The sequence below is a fragment of the Zingiber officinale genome, chromosome 8B (assembly GCF_018446385.1).
Source record: "Zingiber officinale cultivar Zhangliang chromosome 8B, Zo_v1.1, whole genome shotgun sequence".
Taxonomy (NCBI): Eukaryota; Viridiplantae; Streptophyta; class Magnoliopsida; order Zingiberales; family Zingiberaceae; genus Zingiber; species Zingiber officinale.
The window spans coordinates 71075940-71093084 of NC_056001.1; the positions used below are offsets into that span (position 1 = coordinate 71075940).

The window sequence follows — 17145 nt, forward strand, 5'->3', positions numbered from 1 at the left end:
TCTCTTTTTATTCTTAATCAGCACGGCTGATTTCAACTCGAGCAACATCACTTCCTCCATGTTCTTCTCGCACCAACTGAGTATGAATCCAACTGCATAACCGGAAAAAAAATAAGATAGAACTAGCCTTTAATTGTATCGATCACTTGATCCTCTGGCAACACTTCTATAAACATTCTTCAAGACCATGTATATGATGATGATGATGATGATGATTAGCCGAGAGTGCCATCCTAGTTCAAATTGAATTGGCTCGACTTGTTTCAGTAGTGATTTAACAAAACAAAAAGCCATCAAATAGTCCAATTCATGACTAAGATTTGACCCTGAAGCAACTGAAGTCTATCGACAACTGGCCCAAGCCTCAATTGGCCTTTCTAACTTTAAATACCATCCAAATTGGATCCAAAAACCGTATAATCAACCCATAAACAAAATGATTCATCCACAATGCTAATTGCCTCATTAACTCTTCAAATAGAACACATACCTTCAATTTTTTTTAAAAGAAACAAGAAATCCAAAGAAAAAGAAAACCTCAAGTTATTTAAACTAAACAAAAAGATGTATAATCTTTGCAAGTTTGCACTTACGACAACATGGATATTTTAGGAAAAAAAAGAAGAAAATCTAACCACAAGTCATTTCTTAAGATAATATTAAAAAAGCAAAGTTCATTCAGAGCCTTTCTCAAGTCAACACATACCATATCTACTTGATAAAAAGTCAACACCATTCCTAATTAATTACTAGCCTCCCACATGATGGGGCACCACAAGGAGAAGAGAAATTATATAATTTTCATTTCATTTTTTTTTGAAAAAAAATACCTCCAATCCACAAACAGCTAAAACTCTCACTTAGACAAAAGTAACATGGCTTCAACTTCTCATAACATGGAATCACGCCATTCGTGTCAACCAGGCCTAAATTTTTAAATGGTATGCTTAATTTATTGCTAACCTAGTCAAGAATTTAATTTTATTAAAAGTTGTGTACGTCCTTAATTTCTCTAAGTGAGGTTCTTATCTTTATCCTTTCATTGAACTGCGTCAATCACCTTATACATATTAGAGAAAAAAAAACTGGTATATATCTTCTATCAGTAGTAGATAATTCTTGGGTTGGAATTTGTTCTTAAATTGATAGAATTGATGGGAACAAAAGCCAAAGTACTTTGAATATGAAATATGTGGTCTGAATGTTCTCCATTATCTCGGTCCAAAGGTTGGAATCACATTGAGGCATCCCATAAGACTCCAAAGATAAGAACAATGAAAAATCTATATTTTTTTTTAATGATTTAATCATGTCTAAATATAATAGATTGATTTTCTATTTCTAAACCTTTTTAACGTCTTTTTTCAGATAATGATAAATGCCAATACTCTCCTCATAGTCGAAAAGAAGTGCCTTCTATGGCAGCAATCTTAAAAATTAGAAAAGCACAAAAAATGGTGTAAAAATAAAATAAAATGAAATGAAAAAGTTTAGTTGGTATAAAATAGTCATCATTCAAACACATCTTACTTGAGAATTAAGAAGATGAAACAGGAAAAAGTGACAAAGAGAATTAAGATTTAGTTGGTATATATAGTCATCATTCGTAGACTTCGAGCAACCATGAATCAAGCTACCTCTAGAAGACTCAAACACATTTTACTTTGAGAATTGAGAAGATCAAACAGGAAAAAGTGACAAGAGAATTAAGATTTAGTTGATAAAAAAAAGTAATAACTTTTGGACTTGGAATAACCATGAAATCAAGTTGATCGAGTTCCTCAAGAAGATCCAAACACAAATTACTTTGAGAATTCAGAAGATGAAGATGAAACAAGAAAAGTAACAAAGAGAATTAAGGTTTAATTGGCATAAAATAGTCATCATTTTTAGACTCGAGCAACCATGAAATCATGTTGATAGAGTTACCTCAAGATGATTCAAACACAACTTACTTTGAGAATTCAGAAGATGAAACAAGAAAATCAACAAAGAGAATTAAGATTTAATAGGCATAAATTAGTCATTATTTTTAGAGTTGAGCAACCATGAAATCAAGTTGATAGAGTTACCTCAAGAAGATTCAAACACAACTTTGAGAATTCAGAGGATGAAGATGAAATAGGAAAAGTGAAAAAGAGAATTAACATTTAGTTGGTTGGCATAAAATAGTCATCATTTTTAGACTTGGAGCAGCCATGAAATCAAGTTGATCAAGTTACCTCAAGAAGATCCAAACACAAATTACTTTGAGAATTCAGAAGATGAAGATCAAACAGGAAAAGTGATAAAGAGAATTAAGGTTTAGTTGGCATAAAATAGTCATCACTTTTAGACTTGAAGCAACCATGAAATCAAGTTGATCAAGTTACCTCGAGAAGATTGAAACGCATCCTACTTTGAGAATTCAGAAGATGAAGATGAAACAAGAAAAGTGAAAAAGAGAATTAAGATTTAATTGCCATAAATTAATCATCACTTTTAGGCTTGAAGCAGCCATGAAATCAAGTTGACCAAGTTACCTCAAGAAGATTCAAACACATCCTACTTTGAGAATTCAGAAGTTGAAACAAGAAAAGTAACAAATTAAATACCTTACCGGAGTTCACACGGATACCGGAGTTCACGCGGATGCCACGCGCTTTGCCTCAGCATATATAGTTCAGCTCCTGCTCAGCTCCATCCTCGATCTGAGATCTGAAATCGGTTTCCTCTGTTTCAAATTTAGGGTTTTGAATTCTCGGGTGAATTGGCCATGGAAGGAGTCGCCACGGCCGGCCAGAGCCAATTATCCGTTCCGGCGCAGTCCCTCGGGCGGCCTTCGCCGTCGTTCCGGCTCCGCACCGAAAGCCTCAACACCCTCCGCCTCCGCCGCGTCTTCGACCTCTTCGACCACAACGGCGACGGCGAGATCACGGTGAAGGAGATCGCGCTCGCCCTAGACCGCTTGGGCCTCGGAGCCGACACCGAAGAGATCCGAGCCACCGTCGAAGCGTATATTCCTCCAGGCCGCGCCGGGCTCGCCTTCGCCGATTTCGAGGACCTCCACCGCGCCATGGGGGACGACCTCTTCGGCGGCCCACCTGAGGCCGTGGAGGAGGGGGAAGAGGAGGAGGACATGCGGGAGGCGTTCCGCGTGTTCGACGAGGACGGCGACGGGTTCATCTCGGCGGCGGAGCTGCAGGCGGTGCTGTCCAAGCTTGGCCTTCCGGAAGGGCGCAGCATCGCCCGCGTCCAAGAGATGATCTGCTCCGTCGATCGGAATTCCGACGGTCAGGTGGACTTCGGCGAGTTCAAGCACATGATGCAGGGTATCACCGTCTGGGGAGCCTGATCAACGGCCCAGATGCAGCCGACCCACCCTTCCATTTCTGACTTCAGATATTTTTTTATTTCAAGTTTTCTTTTTTGTGTGTGTCAGTTTGATTTGGCTTTTAATTTTAATTTTATTTTGATTTATCACAAAATGAAGTTTAATATGAAAAAATAACTGATTTTCTTATCAATCTTATTAGCTGATCTTATTGTATCTTAAGTGAACTATAATTACCGTTTTGATAAATCAACTAATTTTTCTCTGGCAGAAAAAATATATTAAGATTAAACTATGATTTTATAGTGCAGAGGGAAAAAATCTTCATCAAAAAGTGAAATTGAAGACACCAAAATTAGCAAAATCTCTGAAACTGCTTCCTTTGCAGCATGGAAGCAGCAAAAAGGAGATTTTTCTGATGATGATGGTGATGAGAGATCCACCTCGCCGTCAAAGATTAAGCTTAAAAATGGAAGCTCGAGGAAGAACAATGAGAAGCTCAAACTCTAAGGATCGATCCACGAGACTCGAACATTTGGTCGAGGAGTATGACAACGGCCATGGCGAAGGCCGCGTCGAGTCCCGGTTCCACAATGAGACGGAAGACGTCGGCGCCGAGGGCAACGCCCGGGGACGCCTCCTTCCGCATGATCTGCGCCAGCTGCCGTCGCCGGTGATCGTAGACGGTGCAGCACCGCCGCGAGTAGGATCCTTCCACCTCGTAGCTGAGGCAGGACTTGGCGGCGCCGGGGCAACACGCTGTGACGTGGACCAGCGACCTCGACCCGATGAGGTTGACGTGCTTCTTGACGGCGAACTGCGGGTTGGTCGCCGCCTCGCCGTCGTAGATCAGCCAGTGGTCTCCCAGGCTCAGCTTCTGCGCCAAGAAAGAGGAAACGCGAGTTTAAAGATCGCTCTTTTATGGGCTAATTACAGATCAATTAGGGCACAAATTGGGGGTGAAACAGGAGAATGCTCGTACGAAATTTGGGGATTTTTACGCTCCCTCGGCAAGAACAATCACACCTAAAGCACTTCGAATTCGATTTGCTTATCAACAAAACCAATCGAAGCAATCTCTTTTATTCCTTAGGGCACAGATTGGGGATGAAACAGGAAGATGTTTATGGCGAAATTTGGGAGGAACAATTGCATCTAAAGCACTTTGAATCCGATTAACGAATCAGAGATCAGATCTTTCTCGTCTTACTGAACCAAATCGAATATATTGAGGGGGATTAACTCACCTTCCTTCGGATCGTTAGGAGCGGCTTGCCGTCGGCGTCCATGAGGACGATCTCCGCCCTGCTAGCTGAGGGGTAATTTTCGACTCGGAATGCGAGATTTCCCTTGGCGTCGAAGACCGTGAAGCCGTGTCGGTGGAAGACGAGCGACTTCCGCCACACCGTCAGCGACGCCGCCTCGGATGCAGGGAGGGCGGGCAAGGAAGGCCTCGACGAAGCGGTGGCACTCGGGTGGACTTTCGCCATCGACGAAGTCCGGGTGCGCTTCCGGAGAGGCAGCAGAAGGAGGAGGGAGTGGAAGGCGGCGGCGGCGGCGGCGGCGGCGGCGGAGGTCAATTGGCTGCTTGATGACCGGCGAGAAGACGAGAATAGGGGGACGCATATTTATAGCTTTGGAAGTCGAAAATGCCCTCAAAACATTGAAGGAATTACTACGAGATGATATCCCATAACTTGGGAAAAATTCAAAAAAGTACCCTCTTATTTTGTGCCCCATAAAAAAGTACATTTTGTATTTAGAAAAAAAATATCAAAAAGAGGCTCCTATTCTAATTTTTCTTTATAAATTATCTCACCCTAAATTTTCTTCTAAATATTTCTTTTTTATTCGATTAGTTTACTATTGTTGTAGCACTCTTTTTCAAAATTATTCTAAGCCGATAAAGTTAAAAGTACTTTAACATGTTGGAGCAAGTTGATCCACCTAAATAATTTTAATTAACTCTCAATCGTTTAAATCAATATCTCAGCAATTTTAATCAATCTGAGAGCAAGGGTGTAGCTAGGTGAAGTTTTGAGGGTGTAACCGCACCCCCTAAAATTTGAGGGGAAAAAATATACATTAGAAAGAAAAATAAAAAAAACATTTAATTATAAATTTTTAAATTTTATGGACTTTTATAAAAAAACCAATGAAAACCAACCATGTATTTTTCTCTCCCATAATTCCCCCTCCATCTCTCCCATTCTTTTTTTATTTTTCTTCAATATTGTATTTTATTTTTTTCCTTAATTTTTCTTATTTTTTTCGTCTCTCACTGTATTTTCTTTTTTTCTCCTCTAATCCCCTTCTTATTTTTTTTCCTAACCCTAATTTTATCCTCAAAATTCTTCATCTCATGTCGTTGTCACTACTATACACATTATTGTCACCGCACGATATTGTTATTAGTGCCGCCATTGTTTGCTACTAGTATCATCGTTGTCGCTACACTAATACTCCACAACAAACACCTTTTGATTGAAGTAAAATTTTCTTATTTATTCTTTTTCGTTACGGATATAAGTGTCAAAAAAAATATATAGTGTCGATTTTTCATATTCATATTTATTTGTTTACTATCAATTTTATTATTATTTTTGAATGGTTAAAAAAAATAGTCATTAAATTAAGTGATTATGTGTCTAAAATATTATATTAATGATAAATTAGACGAAATAACAATATCGAAGTATTTAAAAAAAATATGAGATATACTTACTTCAAATAGGACATCCCCCTTCACTACATCCTCCCTTCTCTCTCTTCCATCTAAATTGATTCTTAGGCTTTAAGTCATAGATAAGGTCTGAGGATCCATAGATCATTGTTTCATCTAACATCAAGGGCTAAACTAAAAAATTTTAAATTTAAGTTCATTTTTAACTCCTTAAATTTGAAAGTTAGACTTTTGGAGGATAAAAATTGGCTTACACTAATATTTAGAATTTTTATAAAATCACTCCTCTTGCTCTAAAATCCTGGCTACACCACTAGACTGAGAGTAATTTTGATTAATATTAGAGTATTTTTTTTATCAATATTATTTTTTTTAATCAAAATTGTTATAATTGATGCATCAGTCTAATTAAAAAAAATATTGTTTGGGATAAAAAAATAGGGTCAGACGTTCATTTGATAATTTTTAACATAACGTGTCTTTTTTAGAAAGTAAAAACAGAAAGGATGCTTTTGCGATTTTTGCGCTTATAACTTGTTAAAAAATTCAATTCACGTTACAATTTATGTGCCATAATACCCCTTAACATCTTCAAAACAACCCCTTTAAATTTTGAATTCCCGACTATTCTTTTTTAAACTCTTCCGTTATTTTTTTTTTAATTGACATCAGTTATTCAACTCTTTTCAAACTCCTCAATGGCATCATCCAATCGCCTAACCAGATGAGCGAGCTAAATTTCAAATTAATCACTTTCTTATCCATGATCAAAAGAATTTTCAATGGTCTTTAGAGAATACAAAACGAATGACTTCACTTTCGGATCACCAATGAAAGTGACTTCACTACGTTAAATGATATAAAACACATGGGTTCGAGCAAAAAGTTGTAATGAGTGCCCTAACTTTGCACTTGATAGGTATACACAAGAGTCATCAATAAATGCTCCTTACGTTTAGTCAAAAAATAATCTTTAAATTTGCCTCGCAATTTACGTTTCTTTCATAATACCCCGTTTATATCTTCAAAACAACCCCTTCAAACTTTAAATTTCTGACTATTCTTTCTCTTCCACTATTCAATGGACAACTCAACTCTATCATCCAACCAGACGAGTGCGCTGAAGTTTAAGTTACTTTCCACCCACGACTAACGAATGGTCCATGTTATCTTAGCACATCTCCACTAGTTATAGTTCTATATAATTTATTTATTTATTTTTAGTTTATAATATATCATCTCAATACTATATCAAAATTTATAATTCTCTACAATAAAAAAAATTATATTTTATTTGTGGACCCTATTGGTCTCACTTACAATGTTAATTTTGAGATGAAAAAATGTATTTAAAATTTTCTATAATTTTAAGATACAAGAACATATTTAAAAAACTTTCATCTAAAACTTATGACTCAAATATCACTTTGTTATTCATGAGCAAAAGAATCTTTAATTGTGTTCAAAGGCCTCCGGGGATATAATACAGTGGAAGAGTATCAAATTATTATTTAGATATCTACGGGTCAATTTTTAACTATAACACATTTACATCATAGGATATTGGATTTCTGAGCCATCATCGTGAATGATGATCAAATAAAAACTTCTATAAAATTAAATCGGTCACCTTAAATTGGATATTATCTAATTCAATATTTTTCAATGGCAGTAGGAGAATATAAAAAATGTGGATGCTAGAAAAAGTTACATTGAGTGCCCTAACTTTACACTTGATAGGTATACACAAGGGACATCCATAAATTCTTACGTTTAGTCAAATAAAGATGTTTTACTGGATCGATTGGCTAACGAGCTACTATAAGAAGATTATTTTCATCAAACAAATTAAATCGATTTTTGTCGATTCAAAATGACAAGAAGATTAATTCAATTTTTATCAATTCAAAATGACAAGAAGATGTCGCACATGAAGAATCATAGCTTTATTTGAGATTTTTTAACAACGATAGATTCTATCGTATAACTAATCACGACATGACACATAAGACATGTTATATTACAAATGATCATTAAAAAAAAAAAGTTGATGTGTGGCATTTTGTTTTATTGCAGTGTTGCTAGAATATTTGACTTTTTTTGCTATTTTTTCCCTTCTCTTCGGTCAAATCATTTGTTGCAATAATTATGCGAAAAGGATACGTCTTCATTGCCGTCGCCGTCCAACTTCCGGCGACTAAAAGATGACCTCTCGTTTATTGTTCTTCTTTCAAATTTTAGAAATATCACAAGTGTCTTAAGATTGTGTTTTTCATTTTATCTATATATTTGTTTATTTATTTATAAAATACAACTAAAATAAAATATCTCAGCTAGGATAAAAAAATATTTAATTTATATTCAAAATTATTAAATTTTAACTGGACTTAAATATATTTGATAATTTTTTTATTGATTGTTTAAGAGTTTCTTGCAAGCATTTATTTATTTTCATAATTTTAGTATAAATATCTTTAAATTAAGATTTGAATAACTCATATCAAACTCATTTTGAGCTATAATTCAATTATGCCGGCATTTTGGTCTACTTAGGTTTTCATTTTACCCTTTTTGTCAATTATTTTGGTGTTGAATTTTAATATCATTGTAATGCTGAATTTTTAAGAATAATTTTAAAATTTATACACTGCTAAAGTGATGCTGAGATTTGAAATCTAACAGCACAATGAAGTTATTAAAATTCAATATCTTAGTCATACTGTTTTTAATACAACATCACAGTAATTGACAGAGAAATAAATAGAAAATAAATATGTCTTGTTGAAAAAAAATATACATTTCACCACCAACTTCAATTTCTATGTATCATCAGTGTAAACAAAACTCAGGAAGACATTCTTGTAAGCTTTAACCTATAAAGTTAATTATTTTATTATAAAAAAAAACAGATTGAAAACCTAGCTAGATAACTAGATCTTGACTCCCTGCGCCAAAGAATCATACATTACGGTTCGATTGTCAACTGAGACGTATGACAGGACATTTTCTGAGATGATTAATGTTGGGTTGCTTGGCGGATGTTGGGCTGAGCCGTCGGCGGAAGCACATCCGAATTTGGTCGATGAGAAATTTCTATGGGCCGAATCGGTCAGGGCCGGATAACGGTGCTAATAAAAAAAACATGCACAATATTCTGGATCTGAATTCTCAGTTCTCACATTGAAGCTTCACGTTGAGAACCGAAACTAGTTAGAAGAATGAATGAAGAGTAGTTTTTAGATCATCCACCTCACCTTCTGCGGGCGACTCATCTAAGCTACTACTGGTGGTGGTGGTGGTGGTGCCATTGCAGTTAACATCCACGGGATTGGCCTGTTGGGAAGCGGCGGAGGTGGGGGAGTGGGCGGTGGCAATGGCGGCAGAGGACAGGCTTCTGTTCTTGAGGTCGAGGAGTTGTAGACCCATTAATCGCCCCCCTTGCAGCTCAACCACCTGCTGCAGCTCGGCCGCCTGTTGCTGCTCCTCCAGCTTTCTTCTCAACGACGGCTGTCGGCAGCTGTCGTCGTACAACCCCAAATCCATGAGCTGTGGCTTCCTGTACCTTTCAAATGGCGATAACTTGATTTGGGACGAAGAAGACGATGCGATGCGGGGGGAGGAGGATGAAGGAGCACCTGAACTTGTCGGCGGCGACCTTTCCTTTCTCTTTGTAGGGCTTGACGAGCACCCGGGAATCGCACACAAAGTGAGGGTTCCCTTTTGCTAAGATCAGCTTCACCGTCTCGGGGTAGAGGAAGGTCACGAAGCCGAACATCCTCTTCTGCTGGTAGGGAATTCGGACGTCCTTCACCGGCCCATAGATACTGCGAATCCAAGAGGGGGAGATCTTAGGTTTTGGAAATTGAATTGATGGCCGGAAGTCAGTCGGAAAGGTCGGATTTTCTAGTTGCCAATTTGTGCTCTAGAGTTCTTACCGACCTGAAGTAGTTGGAGACGTCGTCTTCGCTGAAGGTGCTGTCGGCAGGGAAGGTCAAGTAGATCTACCTCGAGCTAGGATTCGCGATCATCTCGCTTCTCGATCGGTTCAGCAACGGCGCCGCCGCCGCCGCTCTGTGGTGATTTGAGATTGTTTTAGAGGAGATTTGAAGAAGGTTATATGCTTTTTGATGTGTAAAGGCAGCACCTTTGGGTCTCGTTCTGCTGCTGCTGGAGCAGGAAGTGGAGAGATTTGGTGGGCGGCGAGAGCGGAGACGGTGGCTCGTAGACTGCCGGAGAGTAGGGAATTGCTGAGGCCATGAGCTGCGAGGCGCCGGCCACCCTCTGGTTCCTCGACCTCAGTAGCAGCTCCTGCCACTGCTGCTCCGCAGCGTCCATCTTGGCGGCCACCGTCGGCGCCGCGTCCTCCGGGAGTCCGTGTAGGAACCGGCAAGCAGCGCCATTCTTGCAGTAGCCTCTCGCGAAGTAGAGGCACGGCTCCCAGCCGAGGCCGCCGGGAATTTCTCCTAGGCGGAAATCGGTGGCGGCGTAGGTGCTCCTGCGGTGATGGAAGCCGTTGACTCCCCATCCCAGTCCATAGTGAAATCCTGCGCGGTCGCCGTTCCGACTAGCGCTCCGATCAGCGAAGTGGAACTCATCGGCAAGGTCGCCGGCCCCGTAAAAGGGCGGCGCGTTAACAGTCTTAGGGCTAATGAGCTAGTCCAAGCCCAGGAGCTCGGCGGCGGGGGGCGCGTGCCAAGAGGGAGACAGCTGGCGGGAGGCGAAGTTCTGGCAGAGCAGAAAGGGAGCCTGCGAGGCGGCGGCGGCGGCTGCGAGGCCGAGCTCCTCCCTGGCTTTGGCGACCAACGCAAGAAGGTGCGTCTCCGGTCCAAGCGCGAGGCGGATGGCATCCTCCTCTCCGTTCTCCTGCAGCAGCAGGAAGCCCATGACCTTGCGAGCGTTCTCCGGATCCAAGCTCTGCAACCTGGCGAACACGACCCTGGTCGCCTCGTAGGCGTCCATATTCAAGCTCCTCCACCAGAGGACACCCTCGCCGTCAAAGCTCCCTCCTTTACACCTCCACCACCACCACCAATACTACCTACTGCTCTCTGCCTCCATCCCAAGACCGCCGTCTTCAACCTCGATGGAATCTCAAATTGCCTTCACGCCCATCTTCTCTTCTCTTCTCTCTGTCTTGTCCCTGTTCTGGTCCTTGGCCGTCCTTTTCTGTCGACTTTCACTGAGACGGACAAGTACTGCCATGGCATACATCACATGCAACACACAACGCAACGGATTAAGTTATTTATTTGCTTCGATGATCGCATTCACAGGATAAGCCACGACAGATAAGATGAGCGAGGCTGGTTACCGTAGGAGATAAGATGAGAAATGGAAGTTCAATATCTCTGCGCGCTCGACTGCTTCAAAGAAGCACGACGAGCTACTTGGGTGTTGCTATTTCGAACCAGTCCACTGGAACTGATGATGAAGCCAGTGTGCTGTTAGGAGCCGCATCACTGCATCTCCATCTCCATCTCCATCTGTGCAGCGGAAGAACTGTAAATAATTAACCTTCTCCAGTCCACCATTTAAATGATTGGGAACAGAGTAACGTGGGTGGTTTCAGTTCAAATTTTCTGTCCCTAAAATTTTCTTTCTCTATGTATCCTGTCGATCGGATTGATCAGATTATATCTCAAGGTAACATGATATCCTTAAGATGTGTATAATATTCTCGTGATGTGTAAAATATCTTTGAGATGTAATCTACTGTAAATAATTAACCTTCTCCAGTCCATCACTTAAATGATTGGAAACAGAGTAACTTGGGTGGTTCCAATTCAAATTTTTTATCTCCAAATTTCTCAATTCTCATGTCCTCTGTCGATCGAACGGATCAGATTATATTTAAAGTCATCATGATATCCTTAAGATGTGTGTAGTATCCTTGTGATATACAAAACATTCTTAAAATATAATCTGATTTATCCGATCGATAAAGAGACACGGAAATAAAAAAATTTAGGGACAGGATCTGAAATAGAATGGTTCGAATTCCATTAAGATTTACCATGCCCGCTAAGAGCATCCACACCAGTTTCTCTATCCAAAATGTATAATTTAGGGTAAAAAAGTTACTTTATTAAATTTGGATATCCATTTTTCAAAACATCATATATTAGCTTCCCTATTTCTTCTCTCTCCTCTATAATGTTTAGGGAATTGATTCCATTCCCTAAATTTAGAGAAGTACTGTTCATAAATGCATAATTTAGGGAATGGATAGGGTAACTGATACAAAGATTTTTTAGCTACCCTATCTAAAATTTAAAATAAAATCTTTGAATAGGGTATCTGATGCAGATGCTCTAACAAGTTCACAGTTAAATTGCTTCAGCGATTGGATTCTTGGCCTCATTCTTTTTGACAACTGTTTTGCATCCAATCATGAGCTGTAAACCAATCGCACGTTCAAAAAAGTTTAATATAAGACTTGGCAATTTTTTTAAATCTTTTTTAGTTGAGTTGAATTATCTAACTTAACAAATATTGAGGTTACTGAGTCAATCTTATAAAAAAAAATTTCTCCCTAAAGTTAACTCAATATTTTTGGATCAAGCATCTATTAAAAAAAAATTATCTATTAATATTAAAGAATAGAGAAGACACTTTGTCATTGCTCCCTAGGTAAAAATTTGTTTATGTTCTATAGTAAAATGTGATAACATTAATTTCAAGTGGCATAATATCGTCAGTCCCCACTAGATAGAAACAGTTAATTCATAGAAGGTTTCACCCAATAACAATAGTACATACAAGGAATGAGATAACCCACGAAACTTTCGCATTCGATGGAAATCAACCTAAGGCTTATCTATGATAACACCACTATATGAATCATATGTGTCAATCCGTAGGGACAAGAATTTAATTATATTCATTCAATATATTGGAACCCCATATTGTTTTGATGTGATCAAATAAGCTAAGTTAGGTCATGTGGTGTTTTGACTCTGTGTCTAAGTGTGCAGAAACTTAGGAGCACAAGAAGTCGAGCGGAAGACGCAGTAACTAGTGAGAATGATGGTACGAAAAAGTCAATGTTGTTGACTTTCTTGGTCCGAGCGCCCGGACCTGGATTTTTATCCAGAACACAGTCAAACGCGTTATGTACGAAAGGGATAAAGTTCTATCCCCTTCTAGACGTCTGGAACGCTTCCAGACGTTTCGACCAAGGTTATAAATACAGCCTTGGTCCAAAATCTAAAATAACTATAAGAAATTTGATAGTCAACACTTGTACGCTTCTCTTGTTTAGTTTAGCTTCTCATTTTTTGTGCTCGAATGTTGTAAGAGACTTCTCCTCCTGAAAGAGATCTTTATTGCGCTTCAACTTCCTTGGATTAACAACCTCCCCGGTTGTAACCAAGTAAATCATGTGAGCCTTATCTTTCTGTCTATTTAATTATTTGTGCAAGTGTTTCTTTACGTTTGAGAAGGGTATTTGTTTTTAATTTGTGCAGGGCTATTCAACTCCCCTTTTAGTCAGTCACTAAGGGACCAACAAGTGGTATCAGAGCAAGGACGTCTCAGAAGGACTAACTGCCGACTGAAGTAACAAGATGGTCGGAGCTAACATCCATCCACCAACGTTCGAGGGAGAGTTCACGTTTTGGAAGCGACGAACGGAGGTATTTCTTAAAATAGATTTCAGTATTTTACTAATAATGAAATATGGTTATGAATCACCAAAGAATACAAACGGAGAAGAAATTGAAAAACGTCTCTGGACCAAAAAGCAGTGCGACGATTTCATGTCAAACGGTAAGGTTGAATATCATCTCATAAGTGTACTACCGATGGAGGATCTCGACAGAATCGACAACTTCCAAAGTGCAAAAGAATTCTGGGAAAAGTTCTTGAAGCTCCATGAAGAATCGATTGAAGCCGAATCCGACTCCTCGATGGACACCAAGTCGTCGTCAGAAGAATCCGAGACCGGAGAAATTGCCGGGACAACCCTTATAGCTGAATTCCTTCCCGAGGACACAGAAAGCTCATCCCAGATGAGCATCGATGAAGGGGAAGAGTCTTCAGAACAAAACAGCTCAACAGGGGGAGCATCAAAAGGCGACAAGGTAAGTCAAATATGGTCTCTACCACCTGTCCAAATGTTCAAATTCGTAAAGTTATTAACTAAAAACTGTTATATGCTAGAAAAAAAAAATAAAAATTGAAATTAATTCTAGATAAATCTTGTCTGTTAGATGATCTTAAAAGATTAGAATTAGAAAATGATAAATTAAAATTAGAAAATGATAATTTGAAAATACAAGTAGATATTTAAAAAAATCATGCATGCTCAAATAATCAACATATTAAAAAATTTTATGGATTAAATTTGTACTTAGATACCATAAGGGACAAATTAGAAACATTTCAAAGAAATATGTCCTGAAGAAATTTCTAATTAATCCATTTAGCTGGAACCTATATTGGGTTCCAAAATCTTGCTTTACTTGAACTTTAATTTAGACTAAGCACTTTCAGCGAGAAAATTAAACGTTTAATTTCCTTATACGGTTTTGTCTAGAAGTGGTTGATGATCCAATAACCAAGAAGGTCTAATGTCTCGCCACTAGAAGTCAAATATTGAAATAAAATGTTAAATTATTTTTGACTTAGTATTGAAATAAAAAATATTTTTGACTTAGTGTTGAAATAAATTTTTGGTTTTTGAAAAATATTTTTTTTTCTCATTTTAAAAATGTTTTTTTTTGTTAAACAAAAATTATTTTTAAGTTGCTAAGCAAAAATTTTTCATCAAAAATATTTTCATCAAAAAGTTTTTTATTTCGAGCTAAAGTGCTAAAATTGTAAAATTCTTTAAGCTCATTTTGCCAAAGCCAAAATTTTTCTAAATGTTCTCCTTCTCTTGCAAAACTAATATTTTTTTTAAAGGCTATCTTTTAGGAGGAGCTAAAACTTTCCTATCTTTCCATTCTTTTCTCTATCTTTTAAGTAATATTTTTGATATATGGCAAAGGGAGAGAAAGGAAGTGAAAGTTAAGTAATTAGAAGTGAATTTAAAAGTGAATAAGTAATTAAGGGGGAGATAGAAGATACAACAAGTTCATTGCACTTGATTGCAACTAAATATATTTTTTTTTGCAACTAAATGGTTTTAATGTTCACTTGAATCTTAATATTGCATTTATGTTTGTACTCATTTATGCAATTATTATACTTAACTTTGAATTTTGTTGCCATAATCAAAAAGGGGAAGATTATTTGTGCAGGAAACATCCGACGATCGAATCTAAGTTTTGATAATAACAAAGGGTTCAAAGTTAAGGTTATTTGTTATCTAACATGGTTGAATAAGTTTACAGGAAAGTCCTAAATGTATTTAGGTAAAAGTCCTAGCTACGGTTAGGTATGTGGAAAACCCTAGGGGGTGGTAACCCTAGGTCCTAGGGGGTGGTAACCCTAGGCGGAAAGTCTTGGTAGGTCGAGAGCTTGGGGCAAAAGTCATAGAGTCAGGGACTCTAGGTGGAAAGTCCTGGTGTCGCGAACCAGGTGGAAGACTAGACGGGTCGTGGAGCAGATGTCCAGCAGAAAGTCCTGGAGCCTCGGGCGCCGAGCAAAAGTCCAGTCGGTCTGGAGGATCGGTCTAGCAACAGGTAAACTCTCTTGAGTGGAGTAGGTGAGGACGCATTCCCCGGTGAGGGAACAATAGACGTTGGTTCGACCTAGGGTTTCCGGATGGGAAATCCGAAGTCAGAATCGGACAGTCTGAAAACTGATAAATATTTTATTTATCATGTCGAAATTGTGCTAACTTTATTTTGAAAGGTATGGTTGGTTCTTTGGACTAACATATTTTGCAGGAAGTGAATCAGACATGATTGTCTTGGATGAACAATACCCGAGGCGCCCTCAGTGGAGCTTGGGGGCGCCTCAGACACCCTCGTCGACAGCTCCGCAACAAAGGCGCGAGGGCACCTCTATGGTGCTTGGAGGCACCCTGGACGCAGGTGGAGGGTGTCCTCTATGCGGTTGGAGGCGCCCTCGAACAGATAAGCGACGAAGAGTCAAAAGCTTATCATCGTTGCAGATTCGGCAGGGATGAGGGCGCCTTTATGGTGTTGGAGGCGCCCTCCACGGGCTAGTTAAGCCCAATTCGAACAGCAACAAAGTAAACAACAAGAACTCGCAACCATTCTTCCATGTGCTGCTCAAAGGATAATCCGATAAAGCTGGAACAAGACACTGATGACCTGAAGCTTTAAAATTCTGTGTTTTCCATTGTCGGTATAATTTCATTACTGCTTTACTTGTATTTCAAATTGTAAATTTCCGAGCTTATAGTGATTGCCCAAAGTAAATGCTCAACGAGCGTGCACCTTGGAGTAGGAGTCGCCACAGACTCCGAACCAAGTAAAACCAACATGTCATTTCTTTTGTTACTTTTATTCCGCTGCGTGTTACTTGATTACTTTAAACGAACGAAATAGCCATGAGCACTATTCACCCCCCTCCCTAACGCTTTCGATCCAACAATTTTATCATGGATACAGTCGATGATTTGGGGCTGAGGAACACCGATGATATATGGGATTGCCTTTTCCCTGATTCCGTATAGTGTAACATTCCTCTGTGTTATGAGTGGTTGTCTGATGATACGTGCACCACTTTCGTGGGGCCTCTCCAGGAACCCCCCCCCCCCCCCCCCCCCCACACACACACACACATGTTGCACGACTTAGGGGCTCAGCTCCGGATGACGATACTGAGGACTTGCACAGGTCCTTTGGGTGGAGGAGCAGGTACCACTAGGAGTTCAGGGGCTAGAGCGAAAGCGGGTTGTTACGAACAGTAAATGCACGGCTGCGTCGTCAGTAATACAAAAGATATCGAACCCACGGGGACTATTGATTAAGCGCTAGTTAACTTCGCATGGTGAATTATCTAGACAATCGAATGGTTGGTTGTAAAAGAGAGAGTAAGAGAAAGACTAAGGAGAAAGAGAGAGAGGAGTAAGAGATGATCTTAGAATGGGATGAATGATAGATTCTAGGATTTTAATTTCATTATAATACTAGTTAATATCCCTATGCATTGTTCATCTACTAACTCCATGCTTATACTCGTGTAGGTATTCTAACTAGAGTCCGGTATAAGCTCGCGAAAGTCACACCGGAGA

The 17145-nt window shown here is 39.2% G+C and overlaps 2 protein-coding genes and 1 pseudogene across 2 annotated transcripts; 1 reads left to right on the forward strand and 2 right to left on the reverse strand.

Annotated features, from left to right (window-relative positions):
* Positions 1–2663: 2663 nt before the first annotated feature.
* Positions 2664–3506, forward strand: LOC122014485 (probable calcium-binding protein CML27). The gene has a single exon (XM_042570719.1). The coding sequence runs from the start codon at positions 2756–2758 to the stop codon at positions 3332–3334; it is 579 nt and encodes a 192-aa protein (XP_042426653.1). The 5' UTR covers positions 2664–2755; the 3' UTR covers positions 3335–3506.
* A 237-nt stretch (positions 3507–3743) lies between these two features.
* On the reverse strand, positions 3744–4803 carry LOC122014484 (protein LURP-one-related 8-like). Its single transcript, XM_042570718.1, has 2 exons — positions 4561–4803; positions 3744–4190 (listed from the first exon to the last, which is right to left on the reverse strand). The coding sequence occupies exons 1-2, from the start codon at positions 4801–4803 to the stop codon at positions 3813–3815; spliced, it is 621 nt and encodes a 206-aa protein (XP_042426652.1). The 3' UTR covers positions 3744–3812.
* Positions 4804–8683: 3880 nt separating this feature from the next.
* LOC122013954 lies at positions 8684–10955 on the reverse strand (annotated as a pseudogene).
* Between the last annotated feature and the right edge of the window lie 6190 nt (positions 10956–17145).